The sequence below is a fragment of the Salvia miltiorrhiza genome, chromosome 5 (assembly GCF_028751815.1).
Source record: "Salvia miltiorrhiza cultivar Shanhuang (shh) chromosome 5, IMPLAD_Smil_shh, whole genome shotgun sequence".
Classification (NCBI taxonomy): Eukaryota; Viridiplantae; Streptophyta; class Magnoliopsida; order Lamiales; family Lamiaceae; genus Salvia; species Salvia miltiorrhiza.
In genome coordinates, this window is record NC_080391.1 from 14,234,371 (window position 1) to 14,249,812 (window position 15,442).

The following is a 15,442-nucleotide window of genomic DNA, read 5'->3' on the forward strand; positions in this document are numbered from 1 at the left end:
CTATATGCAAATTTGAAGTAATTAGTATATTAGTTTATTATTTAACACATTAAATATATAAAATGTTCAAATATGTTTTATTTGAAGTCATTAATTACTCAATCTGATTCAGTGTTAGAAGACTCGGGGGATTGTAAAATAAGGTCTTCATCATCTTCATCATCATCATCATCATGATCTATCCACCTCACCTCCATGTGGATGAACCATTGTTGAAATGTCATCTATATTCGTAAGAGATATTCTGCCTACGACTTCCTCTTGAAAAGGCAAAGACGTTGTTGGAAGTTCAGTTGTGGAAACTTCAACAACTGGCCTTGTTTTCACTTTACAAGCAGCCAACCAATTGCTTCTGTTGCTATTTTTACTTGGATACAAGCAATAATAAACTTGTGCAGCTTGATTGGCGAGGATAAATGGTTCGTATTTGGAATAACGACGATTCTTGTGCACCGAAACCAGATTGAAGTCACGATCAATGTCGGTTCCAGTTGGAGTTTGAGGGTCAAACCACTCACATTTGAATAATGTGGTTGTTTTTATTGGTGGCCCAGGATACTCTAGGACAACAACCTCTAAAAAACGGCCATAGAAATCTAACTGGACACCGTTCAACACTGAACCTTTAACACACAATCCACTATTATCAATTGATTTCTTCGAGCCATAAGAAACCGTATGAAATTTGAATCCGTTGACAAAGAATCCTTGGTATGTAGTAACTCTGTGCAGAGGTCCCAATGACAAATGATGCAAAAATGAATTGACTAGCCCATTTGTTGGATTTGAAGCCTATTCAATGAAAGAAACTTATTAGTTAAAACCAATTGTAGTATACTTTGACATAATACGTTGAGTTGAAGTTCATTGGATGAAAGAACTTACATATGCTTTGAACCATGTGGGAAATTCTTTCTCAAGTTTTTGTTGAAGTTCATTGGATGAAATATCACGAAATTTGGCCCGCATTTCATCCTCAAACAACCTATTGATTAATATATATCATATTTATTAAACAACCTATGTGTAGATTAATAAATTTAATAACATATGATTTGTACATACCCTGTATAGGTTTCTGTAACTTCTGTGCAATTGTTTAGCACGTACAAATGGGCGGCGTCGTGCTCTTTAGGTTCTAGAAATCTAGTTGTCATCTTTCCAAATGGTCTCCCAACATACTTGAAGACGGACAACATGTCAGGGATCACATCAACACCACTACCTTCAAAGTTTTGAGGTACATTTCGTTGCTTTGTCTTAACGTGATCTTCAAAGTAATAACAACAGAATGATGTAGCCTCTTCCACAAGATAAGCATTTGTAATTGATCCTTCAACTTTGGCTTTGTTTTTAACTATTTTCTTTAACTTTCCCAAGTACCTCTCAAATGGATACATCCATCTATACTGTACGGGGCCTGCCATCATAGCCTCATCGGCCAAATGTATTGGAAGATGCTCCATAGAGTCGAAGAAACTAGGAGGGAAGATTCTTTCCAACTTACAGAGAATGACAGGAATATTTTTTTGCATCTGAATAAGATTGTCAACTTGAATGTTTGGTGATGTCAAATCTTTGAAAAAGAGACAAAGATCTGTAATTGTTTTCCACACATTGAATGGAAGAAGTTCTTTTAGTGCGACCGGCAATACTCGTTGCATCATCACGTGACAATCGTGACTCTTCATACCAAACATTTGAAGTGTACTCAAGTTGACACATCTACCCAACGAGGATACATAGCCATCAGGAAATCTAAGCCCTTCAATCCACTTAAGTAAGATTCTTTTCTCATCATTATCAAGCATATAACATGCTTTAGGGTACTTTCCTGTTTGTTCATTGGCTTCTAACTCAGGTCTGCGACAAAACCTATTCAATTCTTCGCGAGATTTGGCCGTATCCTTTGTTTTGCCTTTAGTGTTCATAATGGTGTTGAACAAATTATCAAAGACGTTCTTTTCTATATGCATAACATCAAGATTATGACGTATAAGCAACGAACTCCAATATGGCAAATCCCAGAATATACTTTTTTTTTCCTCCATCCTGATTCATAAGTTCTTTGTCGTTTAGATATCCGTAATCGAGTCTCTTCAACTGTCAATTCTGTTACTTTTTTAATCTCCAATCCCTCAATCTCAGCCAACAACTGGTACCCATTTTTTGTTTGTGGAAGACCTTTTCTTACTTGAGCATTTTTTATAAACGCATTTTTGTTGCGTCGAAAAGGATGATCAGTGGGTAAGAACCTCCTATGACAGTCAAACCAGGATTGTTTACCACTCAAAGGTAATCGAAAAGAATCTGTATCATCACAACAACGTGGACAGGCCAATCTACTAGCTGTACTCCAACCAGAAAGCATGGAATAAGCGGGAAAGTCACTAATTGTCCACAAAAGTGCAGCACGCATTTGGAAATTATTCTTCAATGATATGTCATACGTTTAGACACCCACTTCCCAAAGATGAGATAACAGACACCCACTTCCCAAAGATGAGATAACTCAGCAATCAACGGTTGAAGAAAAACATCAATCATATCCTTTGGATTGTGTGGCCCAGGGACGACAGCAGTGAGAAATATGTGTTGTTCTCTCATGCACATCCAAGGAGGAAGATTGTATGGAGTAAGTAGGATTGGCCATGAGGAATATTGCTTTCCAAAATTGTTGAATGGCGAGAATCCGTCAGTACAAAGCCCCAATCTCACATTTCTGACCTCAGCCGCAAAATCAGGAAATGTGTTGTCAAAATGTTTCCATGCAGGTGAGTCTGCAGGGTGTCTCATCACACCATCATTAACTGATGTAGCATGCCATCGCATATCAGCTGCTGTTGCTTTAGATGAATATAACATTTGCAATCTTGGGGTGATGGGAAAGTAATGCATCTGACTGACTGCAACTAGGCGTCGTTGACGACTACCACTGGGACCAGAAGATTCTTTCCATCGTCTCATAACGATTTACTTCTCTATCTTCCTCAATGGTTACAATACACCTAGCAACATCAGGGACTTGCACTAACGCTTCACCATGCATCGTCCATATATGGTATCTAGGGATAAAGCCATTCTTTGCCAAGTGAACCCTAACAGTCATTGGAGTATCAAATTTTTTGTTCTTACATTTTGTGCATGGGCATTTGATCTTATTTCCAATCATTAAGTCCGGTCGAGAAAGTGCATAATGGATAAATACTTCCAATCCATCCATGAACTCTCCTGTTAGACTACCTTGAGCATATCGCCTATACATCCACCCTCTGTCTAAACTCATGTTTATATTTCCTGCATTCATATATTATTAATGTTTTAATTAGTTCACACATTAGATATAAAATTAAGATGATGAATAAGAGTGGAAATTAAGATTAAGATTAAGATAAGGATTAGGAATTAAGATTAAGATTAGGATTATGAAATGAGATTAGGAATTAAGATTAAGATTAGGATTATGAAAGGAGATTAAGATTTGGATTTGGAATTAAGATTAAGAATATGATTAAGAAAGGAGATTAAGATTTGGATTTGGAATTAAGATTAAGAGTATGATTAAGATTATGATTCGGATTATGAAAGGAGATTAAGATTTGGATTAGGAATTAAGATTAAGAGTAGGATTAAGATTAAGATTAGAATTAGGAATCCGAATTAAGATTAAGATTATGAATAAAAGTAGACATTGAGAACTCAAATAAGGACGAAGATTAGGATTATAGAAGGATGACTGAAGATTACGATTAGGATTTCAAGAAGGATGATTGAAGATTGAAATTTCAACACAACAACAAAACCAAGGCGGTAGTCATTGCTACCGCCTCCGCCTCTCCCCCACCGACGGCCCAAACTCCAATTAATCACAATCATACTTAATCGCCTCTCCCCCACCGGCGAAACTATCATGCTTAATTATAATTAAAACATGCTCAACGCAATTAATCATGCTAAATCATATATTTCGCCTCTCCCCCACCGGCGATAAAGCAAATTAAATAAATTTAAACATTATAAGTTCTTTAAATAGAAATTAACCTTCCTAAGTTCTTTAAATAGAAATGAACCTAACTAAGTTCTTTAAATAGAAATGAACCTAACTAAGTTCTTTAAATAGAGATTAACCTAACTAAGTTCTTTAACTAAATCTAATATATATAAACCTAACTAAGTTATTTAAATAAATCTAATATTTACAAATAAACCTAACTAAGTTCTTTAAATAAATCTTATAAAATAAATTATCTTACTAAGTTCTTGTTCTTTAAACAAATCAAATACAAATGAACATATATAATAAACATATAATTTCACATTACATTCAAACTAAATTCACATTAATTCACATATACTATACAACACAACAACTAAATTTCACATTAATTCATACTAATATAATTAACATAAATTTGAAACATAGCCTACATTAATTCACATATAATTCATACTAAGTTCTATGTAAATTTCTCATTAATTCACATATAATTAACCTAAATTCATATACTAACATACCAATATTAACCTAAATTCAAATTAATAGCCTACATTATATAAGTTACACGAACTAACCTACAATCTCTTATTCCGGCAACGGCAGGAGCTTTCCGGCGAGGGCAGGGGCGGTCCGGCGAGGGCAGGGGGCTGGGAATTAGAGTTAGGGTTAATAATTGATGAAATCTATACAAAATAATTAATTAGGGTTAGGATGAATAATTAATTAACTTACCGTAGAGTATCACGTCGACGGAGAGCTGCGGCGTCGGGCGGAGAGCAGCGGCGGCGGCGTCAGCGTCGCGTCGGACGGAGAGGAGCAGCAGCGGTCGCGTCGCGTCGGACGGAGAGAAGCAGCAGCGGTCGCGTCGGACGGAGAGGAGCAGCAGCGGCGGCGTCGGTGGAGGTGGTCGTTCGATGGACGGAGGCGGCGGTGTCGGGAACGGCGAAATCGGCGGAAGGAGGCGGAGAATCGGAGAAGGAAAGGGTGGAGAAGAAAATGGGGGAAAAATTAGAAAACCTAAGTTAAGTCCGCGACTTCAACGACTGATTAGACATATAACGACCGTTTTTCAGTCGTTGCCAATTTTAATTATAATATTAATAATTTCGGTATACAACGACCGAAAAACGGTCGTTAAAAATAATTATTAATTTTTTTTTTAGTTCTAATATAAAGACCGAATTTCGGTCGTTAATATTAAATATATTTAAATAAATTAAAATACAACGACCGTTAACAAACGGTCGTTAAATATCTCCGAAAACTTAAAAATATCAGAACTCAAATTAAGGTAACGACCGTTACAAACGGTCATTAAATTAAAATTATATCAAAATTCAATAAAAAATAACCAACGACCGTAAAACGGTCGTAGATACGGTCGTTATATATTAACGACCGTTTCATTCGGTCGTAGAAAATAAAAAAAAATAAGATTTAAAATATTAAACAAAATGGTCGTTAATATTAAAATTTCGGTCGTTAGGGCCGCCTTTTTAAAGACCGAAAATTTCGGTCGTTGGAGCCGCTGTTTCTTGTAGTGTTCGATTTATCCTCCCAAAAAGAAAGAAATAATCATACTAGCAAAATTTAAAATAAAACACTAGCTATAGTGTTATATTTACTATGATCCATGGATTATTAGTCTATTAGTACATTTTTCTCTATTAAATAAATAAGCATATTTTGTGACAATTTTCATATAATTTCAGTGTTGCACGAGATAAACCGCAGTATATTTTATTAAATTCTTTTTTTACTAAATTACATTTCAGTATAATTTCAATATGACAACGTAACGTTCAATATATTTTATTAAAATATTTTTTTACTAATATCATTTCAATATAACTTAAATATAACGCTCGATAGGATGTATTAGAATAAATGTAATATACAAATAATTGTTTGGTAGAATGTATAAAAATTATATATAATTAATTTGTTATAATTATGATTTGCATAATATATACCACTTGAAAAGTGTTATATAATATTACACATGATGCATATCAAACTTTTAATATACTAGCAGAAAGAACGTATGTTGTACGTGTAATTAATATTATTTTAATTGATAATCTATTATTTAAACTTTTTTATTAATTCATTACTTTTATTAGATAATTTATTGGATGAATATATTTATTTAAGCCTTATCAATAGCTATAGATATAAAGTATTCTTTATAGATTTAGGTGACAAATAAATGTATATCAAAATAAATTTATATTTTATAAATATAATAGTAATAAATACTATATAATAGATGTAAAATAGACAATCAACAAGTTGCCTTAGACTCTTTTTCTATTAGTATAGATAGATATATAGGACACTGTGTTTTGTACCGGATAAGATATTATTAAATATATTATACACCCTAATCACCAATACCAAACAAGCCCTATAAACATTAACAACTTAGGGCCTATTTGATAGGGAATATAAGACTTGATTGTTTATATTTCTAGCATTATTTGCATGTTTGATAGACTACATCTGCTAAGTGAAGGCCCGCAGTAAAGTTACCGTTACACTCGGTAATTGTGTACCTGCTCCCCCCGAGTTCCCCAATAGCTTCGCCAACAGTACATGATATTAATTTTGCCATCTTCCAATTTTAGCCTCCCTCATCTCCTCTCACCGTCCTCCTCTTTCCTTCACTCAGCCATGCTGCCGTCTCCCTTTCCCTTCCAACTCGGCCACCTCTGTCGCCACCAGCCACCAGCCACCACCACCACCACACTACCACCTCCCTCCGTTTCCCTCGCATCTACCTCTCTCTCGCATCCCTCTCTAAAAAAAATCCCCAAAAATCCCTAGCTTCCACCCCGCTGCGATTACCGGCGAGTTTACTGTCGGAACCACCGCCTCCTTCCCTTTTATCCTTTTGGAACCACAGCCGTAGTCAGCGGGACCGCCGCCATCATCGCCTCCCTCATCCTCTCTGTTTCCAAATTAGGAAGATGGAAAATTGTTCCTCCTCTGTTGGTAGAAATGGGTATTTATTTGCAAGTACTTAGCCGATGCTATTGGGTAAGTTCGATTAATGAATATTTGTTAAAAAAAATTGGAGGTGAATGATGGCTTCGAACTTCCAGAGTATGAGGGATATGGCGCTTATGGTGATATCAGTTTCCCACCGAAAATGAGCGCAAGAGATAGAGGGAATTTTGATGTTGCTTTGGGGGTAAAAATGTAATCTCCCTGCTTAAACTCAATCCCCATCCCCCGTATAAAAAAATAACACCTTTTCTCAATTCTAAACTACCGCTATCAAACACAAATTTCGTGTAATGCCGTTATTAACAATGATCTATCAAACATGAGATGTGCTAATTAACCACATATTATCTACACTACTTTCTTCCACAAAATTAATATTTGCTTATCTCTAGCATGCTATCAAACTGGCCCTTAACATTAAACCATTGTTTTAGGACAGTCTCATACATCCATAATAAACGTTCAGAGGTCAATGCGATTTCAAAGAAATTAAAATAATCAACAATATTTTTCAGTTTGATTTTTGGTACAATTTAAAATCTTAAGTAATAGTCCCATGCATAACCCTAATATTCACGAAAGCGATTGTTATAACACGATAAATATATAGGAAACTGCATAGAGAAACATCAAGGCCAACTTCAAACAAATAAAGATAACAAACATATACAATCCATGCAACAACTTGGATAATGAATAAGTAAATTTAGCATGCAAGTGAATGAAGCAAGGAAATCAATCTTGGTATGAAGTCCACATACAAGAGGATTCAGTGGGCAGATGATTGATTCGTCAACAAATCGAGAGCTTTCTTAAGGTGGTCCACTGCAACAGATACTTCATCAAATGCCAAAGCCCCTACTGCAAATCTCGCCGCGTTGTGTGCTTCAACAATTTTTTCAGGTGGAGGCTGGTAACTGCTATCATACTCGTACCTTTCTGAGGTCGGTGATGAAACTTCCGAAAGGCTCCCGTTCTTGCCACTAGAACTATATTTAGGAGTTGAAGCATATGGTACCGCTGCGTTAGAAGGTGGTGAACTGGTGTAGGTAGCAACATCGGAACCTTGATAATAAGGGTAATGAGAAGGAGCAGCGGGAAGGCTACTCTCCGTGAAACTCAGGTAGGACTGAAAATTGGGATGTGATGCAAAAGAGGGTATATCATGGGAAGGGTAGTTTTGCGGTATGCTCTGATGAGGTTCAGGCTGGTATGGCGGGTGCGGATGTGATTGATGATGATAAACAGAATGCTCAGAGCCATTTGGTGGTTGGTGGATGTTTTCACTAGGAAAATGAGATGGTGGAGCCATGGTTGATGGAGGTGGGGCTGCAACATTTGAAGGTAGTCGTGAGAAACTAGCAGGATGCTGAAAATTATCACGATTATAGGCTTGAGGAAACGAATCTGAATCTCGTGCCATTCTTGAAGCAGGATCTACTCCAGAGTAATTGTCAGTAGGATGATGAAATTGGGGTGGAATGCCTGAAGCAAGTGATCCCATAACATTTGAAGGTAGTCGTGAGAAACTAGCATGATGCTGAAAATTATCATGATTATAGGCATGAGGAAACGAATCTGAATCTGGTGCCATTCTTGAAGCAGGATCTACTCCAGAGTAATTGTCAGTAGGATGATGAGATTGGGGTGGAATACCCGAAGCAGGTGATCCCATAACATTTGGAGGTAGTCGTGAGAAACTAGCAGGATGCTGAAAATTATCATGATTATAGGCTTGAGGAAATGAATCTGAATTTGGTGCCATTCTTGAAGCAGGATCTACTCCAGAGTAATTGTCAGTAGGATGATGAGATTGGGGTGGAATACCCGAAGCAGGTGATCCCGTAATATTTGAAGGTAGTCGTGAGAAACTAGCAGGATGCTGAAAATTATCATGATTATAGGCTTGAGGAAACGAATCTGAATCTGGTGCCATTCTTGAAGCAGGATCTACTCCAGAGTAATTGTCAGTAGGATGATGAGATTGGGGTGGAATACCCGAAGCACGTGATCCCATAACATTTGAAGGTAGTCGTGAGAAACTAGCAAAATGCTGAAAATTATCATGATTATAGGCTTGAGGAAACGAATCTGAATCTGGTGCCATTCTTGAAGCTAGATCTACTCCAGAGTAATTGTCAGTAGGATGATGAGATTGGGGTGGAATACCCGAAGCAGGTGATCCCATAACATTTGAAGGTAGTCGTGAGAAACTAGCAGGATGCTGAAAATTATCATGATTATAGGCTTGAGGAAACGAATCTAAATCTGGTGCCATTCTTGAAGCAGGATCTACTCCAGAGTAATTGTCAGTAGGATGATGAGATTGGGGTGGAATACCCGAAGCACGTGATCCCATAACATTTGGAGGTAGTCGTGAGAAACTAGCAGGATGCTGAAAATTATCATGATTATAGGCTTGAGGAAACGAATCTGAATCTGGTGCCATTCTTGAAGCAGGATCCACTCCAGAGTAATTGTCAGTAGGATCTACTCCAGAGTAATTGTCAGTAGGATGATGAGATTGGGGTGGAATACCCGAAGCAGGTGATCCCGTAATATTTGAAGGTAGTCGTGAGAAACTAGCAGGATGCTGAAAATTATCATGATTATAGGCTTGAGGAAACGAATCTGAATCTGGTGCCATTCTTGAAGCAGGATCGACTCCAGAGTAATTGTCAGTAGGATGATGAGATTGGGGTGGAATACCCGAAGCAGGTGATCCCATAACATTTGAAGGTAGTCGTGAGAAACTAGCAGGATGCTGAAAATTATCACGATTATAGGCTTGAGGAAACGAATCTGAATCTGGTGCCATTCTTGAAGTAGGATCTACTCCAGAGTAATTGAGTAATTGTCAGTAGGATGATGAGATTGGGGTGGAATACCCGAAGCAGGTGATCCCATAACATTTGAAGGTAGTCGTGAGAAACTAGCAGGATGCTGAAAATTATCACGATTATAGGCTTGAGGAATCGAATCTGAATCTGGTGCCATTCTTGAAGCAGGATCTACTCCAGAGTAATTGTCAGTAGGATGATGAGATTGGGGTGGAATACCCGAAGCAGGTGATCCCATAACATTTGAAGGTAGTCGTGAGAAACTAGCAGGATGCTGAAAATTATCACGATTATAGGCTTGAGGAAACGAATCTGAATCTGGTGCCATTCTTGAAGCAGGATCTACTCCAGAGTAATTGTCAGTAGGATGATGAGATTGGGGTGGAATGCCCGAAGCAGGTGATCCCATAACATTTGAAGGTGGCTGCGAGAATTCAGTAGAATGCTGAAGATTATTGTGATCATATGCTTGGGGAAATGAATCTCGAGCTGGTGCAGTTCTTGCAGCAGAATCTACCCTCGCCAGGTCGGATCTGGTGCCCAAGTCAGCCACATCACTTTTGCTTGATTCAAGATCCTGAAAGAGCACATAAATTATAAGAAAAATACAAGCCATTCGGTAACTCTACCACCTTGATTTTTCATTAAAGGGGCATTTGGTTTGGTGGATATGATAGAGTAGGATTGGAGGATAATTAAATAATCAATCCAACTTTGGGTGACAAATAATCATCCAATTGGATCAGAGCTTTATCCATTAAGGGACAAATCATGCAAACCAAGCATTTGATTAAGTCGGATTCTTTTATCAATCATGCTTTATCACTCAAACCAAATGCCTCCTAAGTGTTTAATCTCAGAAAGGCATTATCCATTACTGGCTAGGAACCACAAAATGCATTGGTTATTGAAAGGATTTAAGCAAAAATTGATTTCTATCTATGGGAAAGGAAAAGATTGGGGAAAAGATAAAGTTCAGTTGACCGAAAACAGCAATCAAATAGCAAATGGAAAGCTTCACCTGATTGGCACACACCACAAACATCCATTCTTCTTCTTTATAACATGGAAGCTAAATTAAGAAAAAGAAAATCACATATTAAACTTACATTTGCACCATTATATGTACTTGATGGCACTGATAAATCTGTGTCCCCACCGGGAGGACCTGGAATAGGCTTCCTCCCTTCTTCAAGTGCCTTCCTTATATCAGCTGCTTTCCATGCTGCATACTTCTGTTTCTGCTCAAGCTGTAACATAAATGATTAGTGAATATGAAAATATAAAACTTAAAATGTTGTGGTGAATAAAATAGTGCTTACATCAGGCTGAAGTTCCCCAAACTGATTCAGGATTTCAAAACAAATGCTTGCAGCATAAAAAGTTTTTGCAGTATTTCTGTACAAGGAAAAAATAATTCGATCAGGAATAGCGAGACAAAACAAGAATAAACCCATCAGTTTGCTAGCATTAACTTAAGTATGTTAGAGATACTGAATTGGAGAAATCCCAGAATGATGAAGATTCAGCATAATCAGACTGAGTAATATGATTTGAAGTATGCCTTAGACTAGCAATATGGTTTGAATTTTTACCAAGCAGCATCAGGATGTATAATTTATTTATCATATACGCCCAAATGGAAATCATAAATCATATTGCTCGACTGAGAATTCAAATCCTATAGAAAGGGGGGGCAGCAAACCACGCAAGAAACTTATTTAAGTCTCTAGCTCCAATCAACGTAAAGTAGCTTCAAATAATCATTCAAATTGCATTCACTAGTCATATTGTGACTCTGATACAAGGAGTTGGAACAATAAAGAATGAAGCACCTTGTCAAGAATCAGCAACAACAAAAATTCTAATCTATGCCCCTGAGATGAGTCACTTGTCGATAATATGAGATAGGAACCCATTAATATTACCTTACTGAAAACACATAACTACAGTGATATTTTCTATATGGTAACGAGGGGTACAATCGTCAATCGACAAGATACAGGAAACTCCAAGAGATGCATCTTTGCAAAGCCCTAAGTTCAAATTAAGATCCATCTTTAAGTCCTTGAGAACTATTACAGTTTCGTGAACAATTCCTAAACATTCATAATGCAGCAGAAACAATGTACAATAAAGAGACTCACCAAACAGTTTTTCTAGAGAAGCAAACAGACCAAAAAAGAAAACACAACAGCATCTCTACAGCATTTATTTCTCTACAAGAAATTTCTAAAATCACGAGACCTCTAACGCATCAGATATAGTTCCATATGGTAGAACCATCATCTTCAGTTAGATACAGCATTGAGGGCATGAACAAATACATATACATGCATACACACACATACATCCCATAATAATATATGATAATCCCATAATATATTAAAATGACATGACAACGCAGGAAACCATGAGCGATCATGAGTAGCTAAAAAGGACGGAAGAAATTTGCATACAGATCAGCTCGGCCAGCCCTATCTTGTTTGTCTGCCTTCGAAAAAAGATTCAAGGCAAATCCCTCAACATGTAGATAATCATCAGGCCCCCACTTCAGCGACTTTCTATCCTGCAAGAGAATGTAAAGAATATCATCCACAAAGGAACTGCCACATTAGATAATCCAACTCATGTACGCTCCTCTAACTAAAAAACAGTAATATTCCAATAAGAACATTCAAAAGGTGGAACTACACAATTAGAATTCAGCAAACAACAGGATATTGGCACGTATCAATTGAGTTCTGGAAATTTGGTCATATTTCAATACGGTAGAAAGTAGGGTAGACTCTAACTACGCAAATCATTACATAATTACCGATTCATCATAAAAACCTATTAGAACTCGCTTAATGTGCCGAGTAAAATGTTGCTTGCACTTAATAATTAGGAAAAGGAAAAAGGTAATAGTATGGTCACTGGAAAAGAAAAACAACCCAAAAAGGGGAGAAATTCGTGGAAATTGGTCACTGGAAATTCATAACAACAGTGTTGGAGTATTACATAGTAATTAAAAAATAGAAGAAAAAGTGGTACATAAAATTAAATGGAGATGAGACCCTCCCTAACGAGAAGGCTGGTGACAAGAACGAAGAGACCCGCAGTGATGCACTGTGTTGGAGAAACCCAAGTCTGAGAATAAGCAAAAAGCGTTAGTATCGCACCAAAGATTCCAATCCAAAACGCGCTTTTGTTCTGATCCATTTTTTTCTCAAATCTCTTCTTGCTTTCACCTCTTCTTCTTCCTTTACTTTTGAAACACAAATCTGAGACGAAAGGCTGTTTATCGGCTGTAAATTAAGTCAACTCTCTGTGGAGCTTTCATCTCAGATGAAAGGTTGTTTATCAGCTTTAAAGTCAACTCTATGTGGATACGAAACTACGCTTCCACCCTTGTTCGTTGACCTTTCTTCTCTTTCTTTTTATTTTCTTGAGCTTTGTTTGATTAATTATTGAAAGGGTCTTCAAGTTTGTGAGATTATATAATATATCCCGCTCTTAATATACTAGATTTATGGGGCGATCGATTGCGGAGAAGGCCTTCAACGATTCCATATATCAACAGATGCAGTTGCTTAGCGGGCAGTTAGTTTCCCATCCACTCCAAGAACCACCTTATCTCTCCATTCACCAAAATCCACCTTATATCTCCCAATCTCCAATTCACTCCCAAGAGGGATCGAACCCGGGTCACTTCACTTAAGTGAGGACCCGGTGGCCAGTGGCTTAGCGGGCAGTTTAATCCAATTAGTATTAGTCCTCTGCATGATGATACCTACTTAAAAAAAATTATAAGTGTTTTTTAGAATATTATATTTAAAAACTAAATTTTATAAATTATTTATATTATTAATATAAAATAGCTCTAATAAATAGTATTCTTAAAATGAATGAATACATATACTTCAATTTGCTATCTATTGATTGTCTGAAGAGTCCATTTGGAGACAGTGGTATGGGCTCATATATATATTAAAAGTTCAAGCAATAAGTTTAATTAGTGTTATGGACTTATGAAAAAAAAAAAGAAAAAAAAAACTTAAAATCAACCATCAATTCATCAGCACAATTGAATTCATAATTGAAATTGTATGGTGCTACAGATTCATCAGCACTATTACAAAAATAACTTTTTTTCTTTATTTGAATAAAGCAAAACATATTTGACGCAATTAAACAAATGTTGTTTAGTGTACCTAAAACATACGATTCATGAGTTCTATGAATGCATTCGTTTTCAAATTAGTAGCATTGAAAGAGAATAAAACAGATATTTGGATGAAAATTTTGTGGATTATTTCAATTTGGTGCGAGTTGGATTAGATCAAAGAATTGAAACATTCCTTGTGGTGGCGGCAGTACGAGCCTCTTTTGCCGCGTGGTCACCTCGTGGCTGCCATTGGGTACGCCTTTCATCGTCGTTCACTCGGAGTGCGTTCTCTTTGATTGTAAATTTATCATGCGAAAAAAAAGGATAAATAAAATTTTACCCTTTAAATCCTTCTTTTTTTTCCACATTTTCTGTTTGACCCTTACTTATTCCTTATTTACATGGGAATGAGTAAGGGTCAAGTAGGAAATGTGGAAAAAGAAAAAAAAAGGATTTAAATGGTGAAATTTTGTTTATCCTTTCTTTTTTCATGATAAATTTACAATTAAAGAGAACGCACCCTTGTGTGAATTTAGTGGTAAACATAAATATGCATAAGTCTATGATCCGTGTGAATTTAGTGATACACCTGCACGTTTTGTGCCTCAAATTGTTATTCTGATGCTATTTTATCCCTATGTGCTTTTGGTACTAAAAAAACTCTACCATATGTATAAAATGAGTGGTCGAAATTTGATATTACATACTTATTTACCAGAACCCGATCCTTATATATTATGAACTTTATGAATGAATATAAAAACTTGACACGCATTTCTGGGAAAATTAGAGATAGATGAAGCATGCCTGAGTCGAATTGCAGATGCATGAATATGATGAAAGAGTGAATAAAACTAGTTTGGAATCTCCGGTGAATGATGCAGCACAAAGACGTCAGCCACTTCGGGTGATCTAAACCTGACCTTCTTCTTAGGTTTGGTTGTGTGAGTGTCTCCATCACATGACGATGGATGGATTTTTCTTGACGATGATTGTTTATGTATGATGGGGTTCATGTAGTAATCATCATCATCTCTTACTCTTATTGCGTTGTTGAAACCAGGTGAAGATGTGATCAACTCCTCAAGAGTTACCACTACTTTCTTTTGAACGACTTTCACGCTCATCACCGCTGCTGTTTCCTTCTCCGACGATCTGCTACACCGGAAACCGCACAAATTTATACCCATTTCTCGTCTTCAAGATATATCTATCTGCCTTTGGGAGTATTTATTTAAAGAGAAACACTATATATATATATATATATGTTAGTTGAGCATAGGTGGACGAATTTTCAGAGGGATGAGGTATTAATTGGTGGTTGAGCATAGCAGATAAGTAGAGTATAGTGGAGTGAGCTCAACATAGGATTCATCGTTACAACTCAATGTCGTATTATGTCCCACTTGAAACAAGATTACGCATTTTTGTCTGAATTCTAACAAG

The 15,442-nt window shown here is 36.7% G+C and overlaps 2 protein-coding genes across 2 annotated transcripts; both read right to left on the reverse strand.

Annotated features, from left to right (window-relative positions):
- Positions 1–7,625: 7,625 nt before the first annotated feature.
- Positions 7,626–9,863, reverse strand: LOC130986241 (early nodule-specific protein 2-like). Its single transcript, XM_057909590.1, has one exon. The coding sequence runs from the start codon at positions 9,822–9,824 to the stop codon at positions 7,776–7,778; it is 2,049 nt and encodes a 682-aa protein (XP_057765573.1). The 5' UTR covers positions 9,825–9,863; the 3' UTR covers positions 7,626–7,775.
- LOC131025546 (protein HOMOLOG OF MAMMALIAN LYST-INTERACTING PROTEIN 5-like) lies at positions 9,839–15,186 on the reverse strand. The gene is made up of 5 exons (XM_057955340.1): positions 14,920–15,186; positions 12,306–12,415; positions 11,169–11,244; positions 10,956–11,096; positions 9,839–10,423 (listed from the first exon to the last, which is right to left on the reverse strand). The coding sequence occupies exons 1-5, from the start codon at positions 15,184–15,186 to the stop codon at positions 9,839–9,841; spliced, it is 1,179 nt and encodes a 392-aa protein (XP_057811323.1).
- Between the last annotated feature and the right edge of the window lie 256 nt (positions 15,187–15,442).

Coding starts and splice junctions, on each gene's coding strand:
- LOC130986241 (XM_057909590.1), bottom strand. CDS start 9,824: ATGGCACCAGATTCAGATTCGTTTCCTCAAGCCTATAATCGTGATAAT.
- LOC131025546 (XM_057955340.1), bottom strand. CDS start 15,186: ATGGGTATAAATTTGTGCGGTTTCCGGTGTAGCAGATCGTCGGAGAAG. Junction 12,416..14,919: donor CAACCAAACCTAAGAAGAAG/GTCAGGTTTAGA, acceptor ATTCTCTTGCAG/GATAGAAAGTCGCTGAAGTG. Junction 11,097..11,168: donor TTGGGGAACTTCAGCCTGAT/GTAAGCACTATT, acceptor TTTATGTTACAG/CTTGAGCAGAAACAGAAGTA.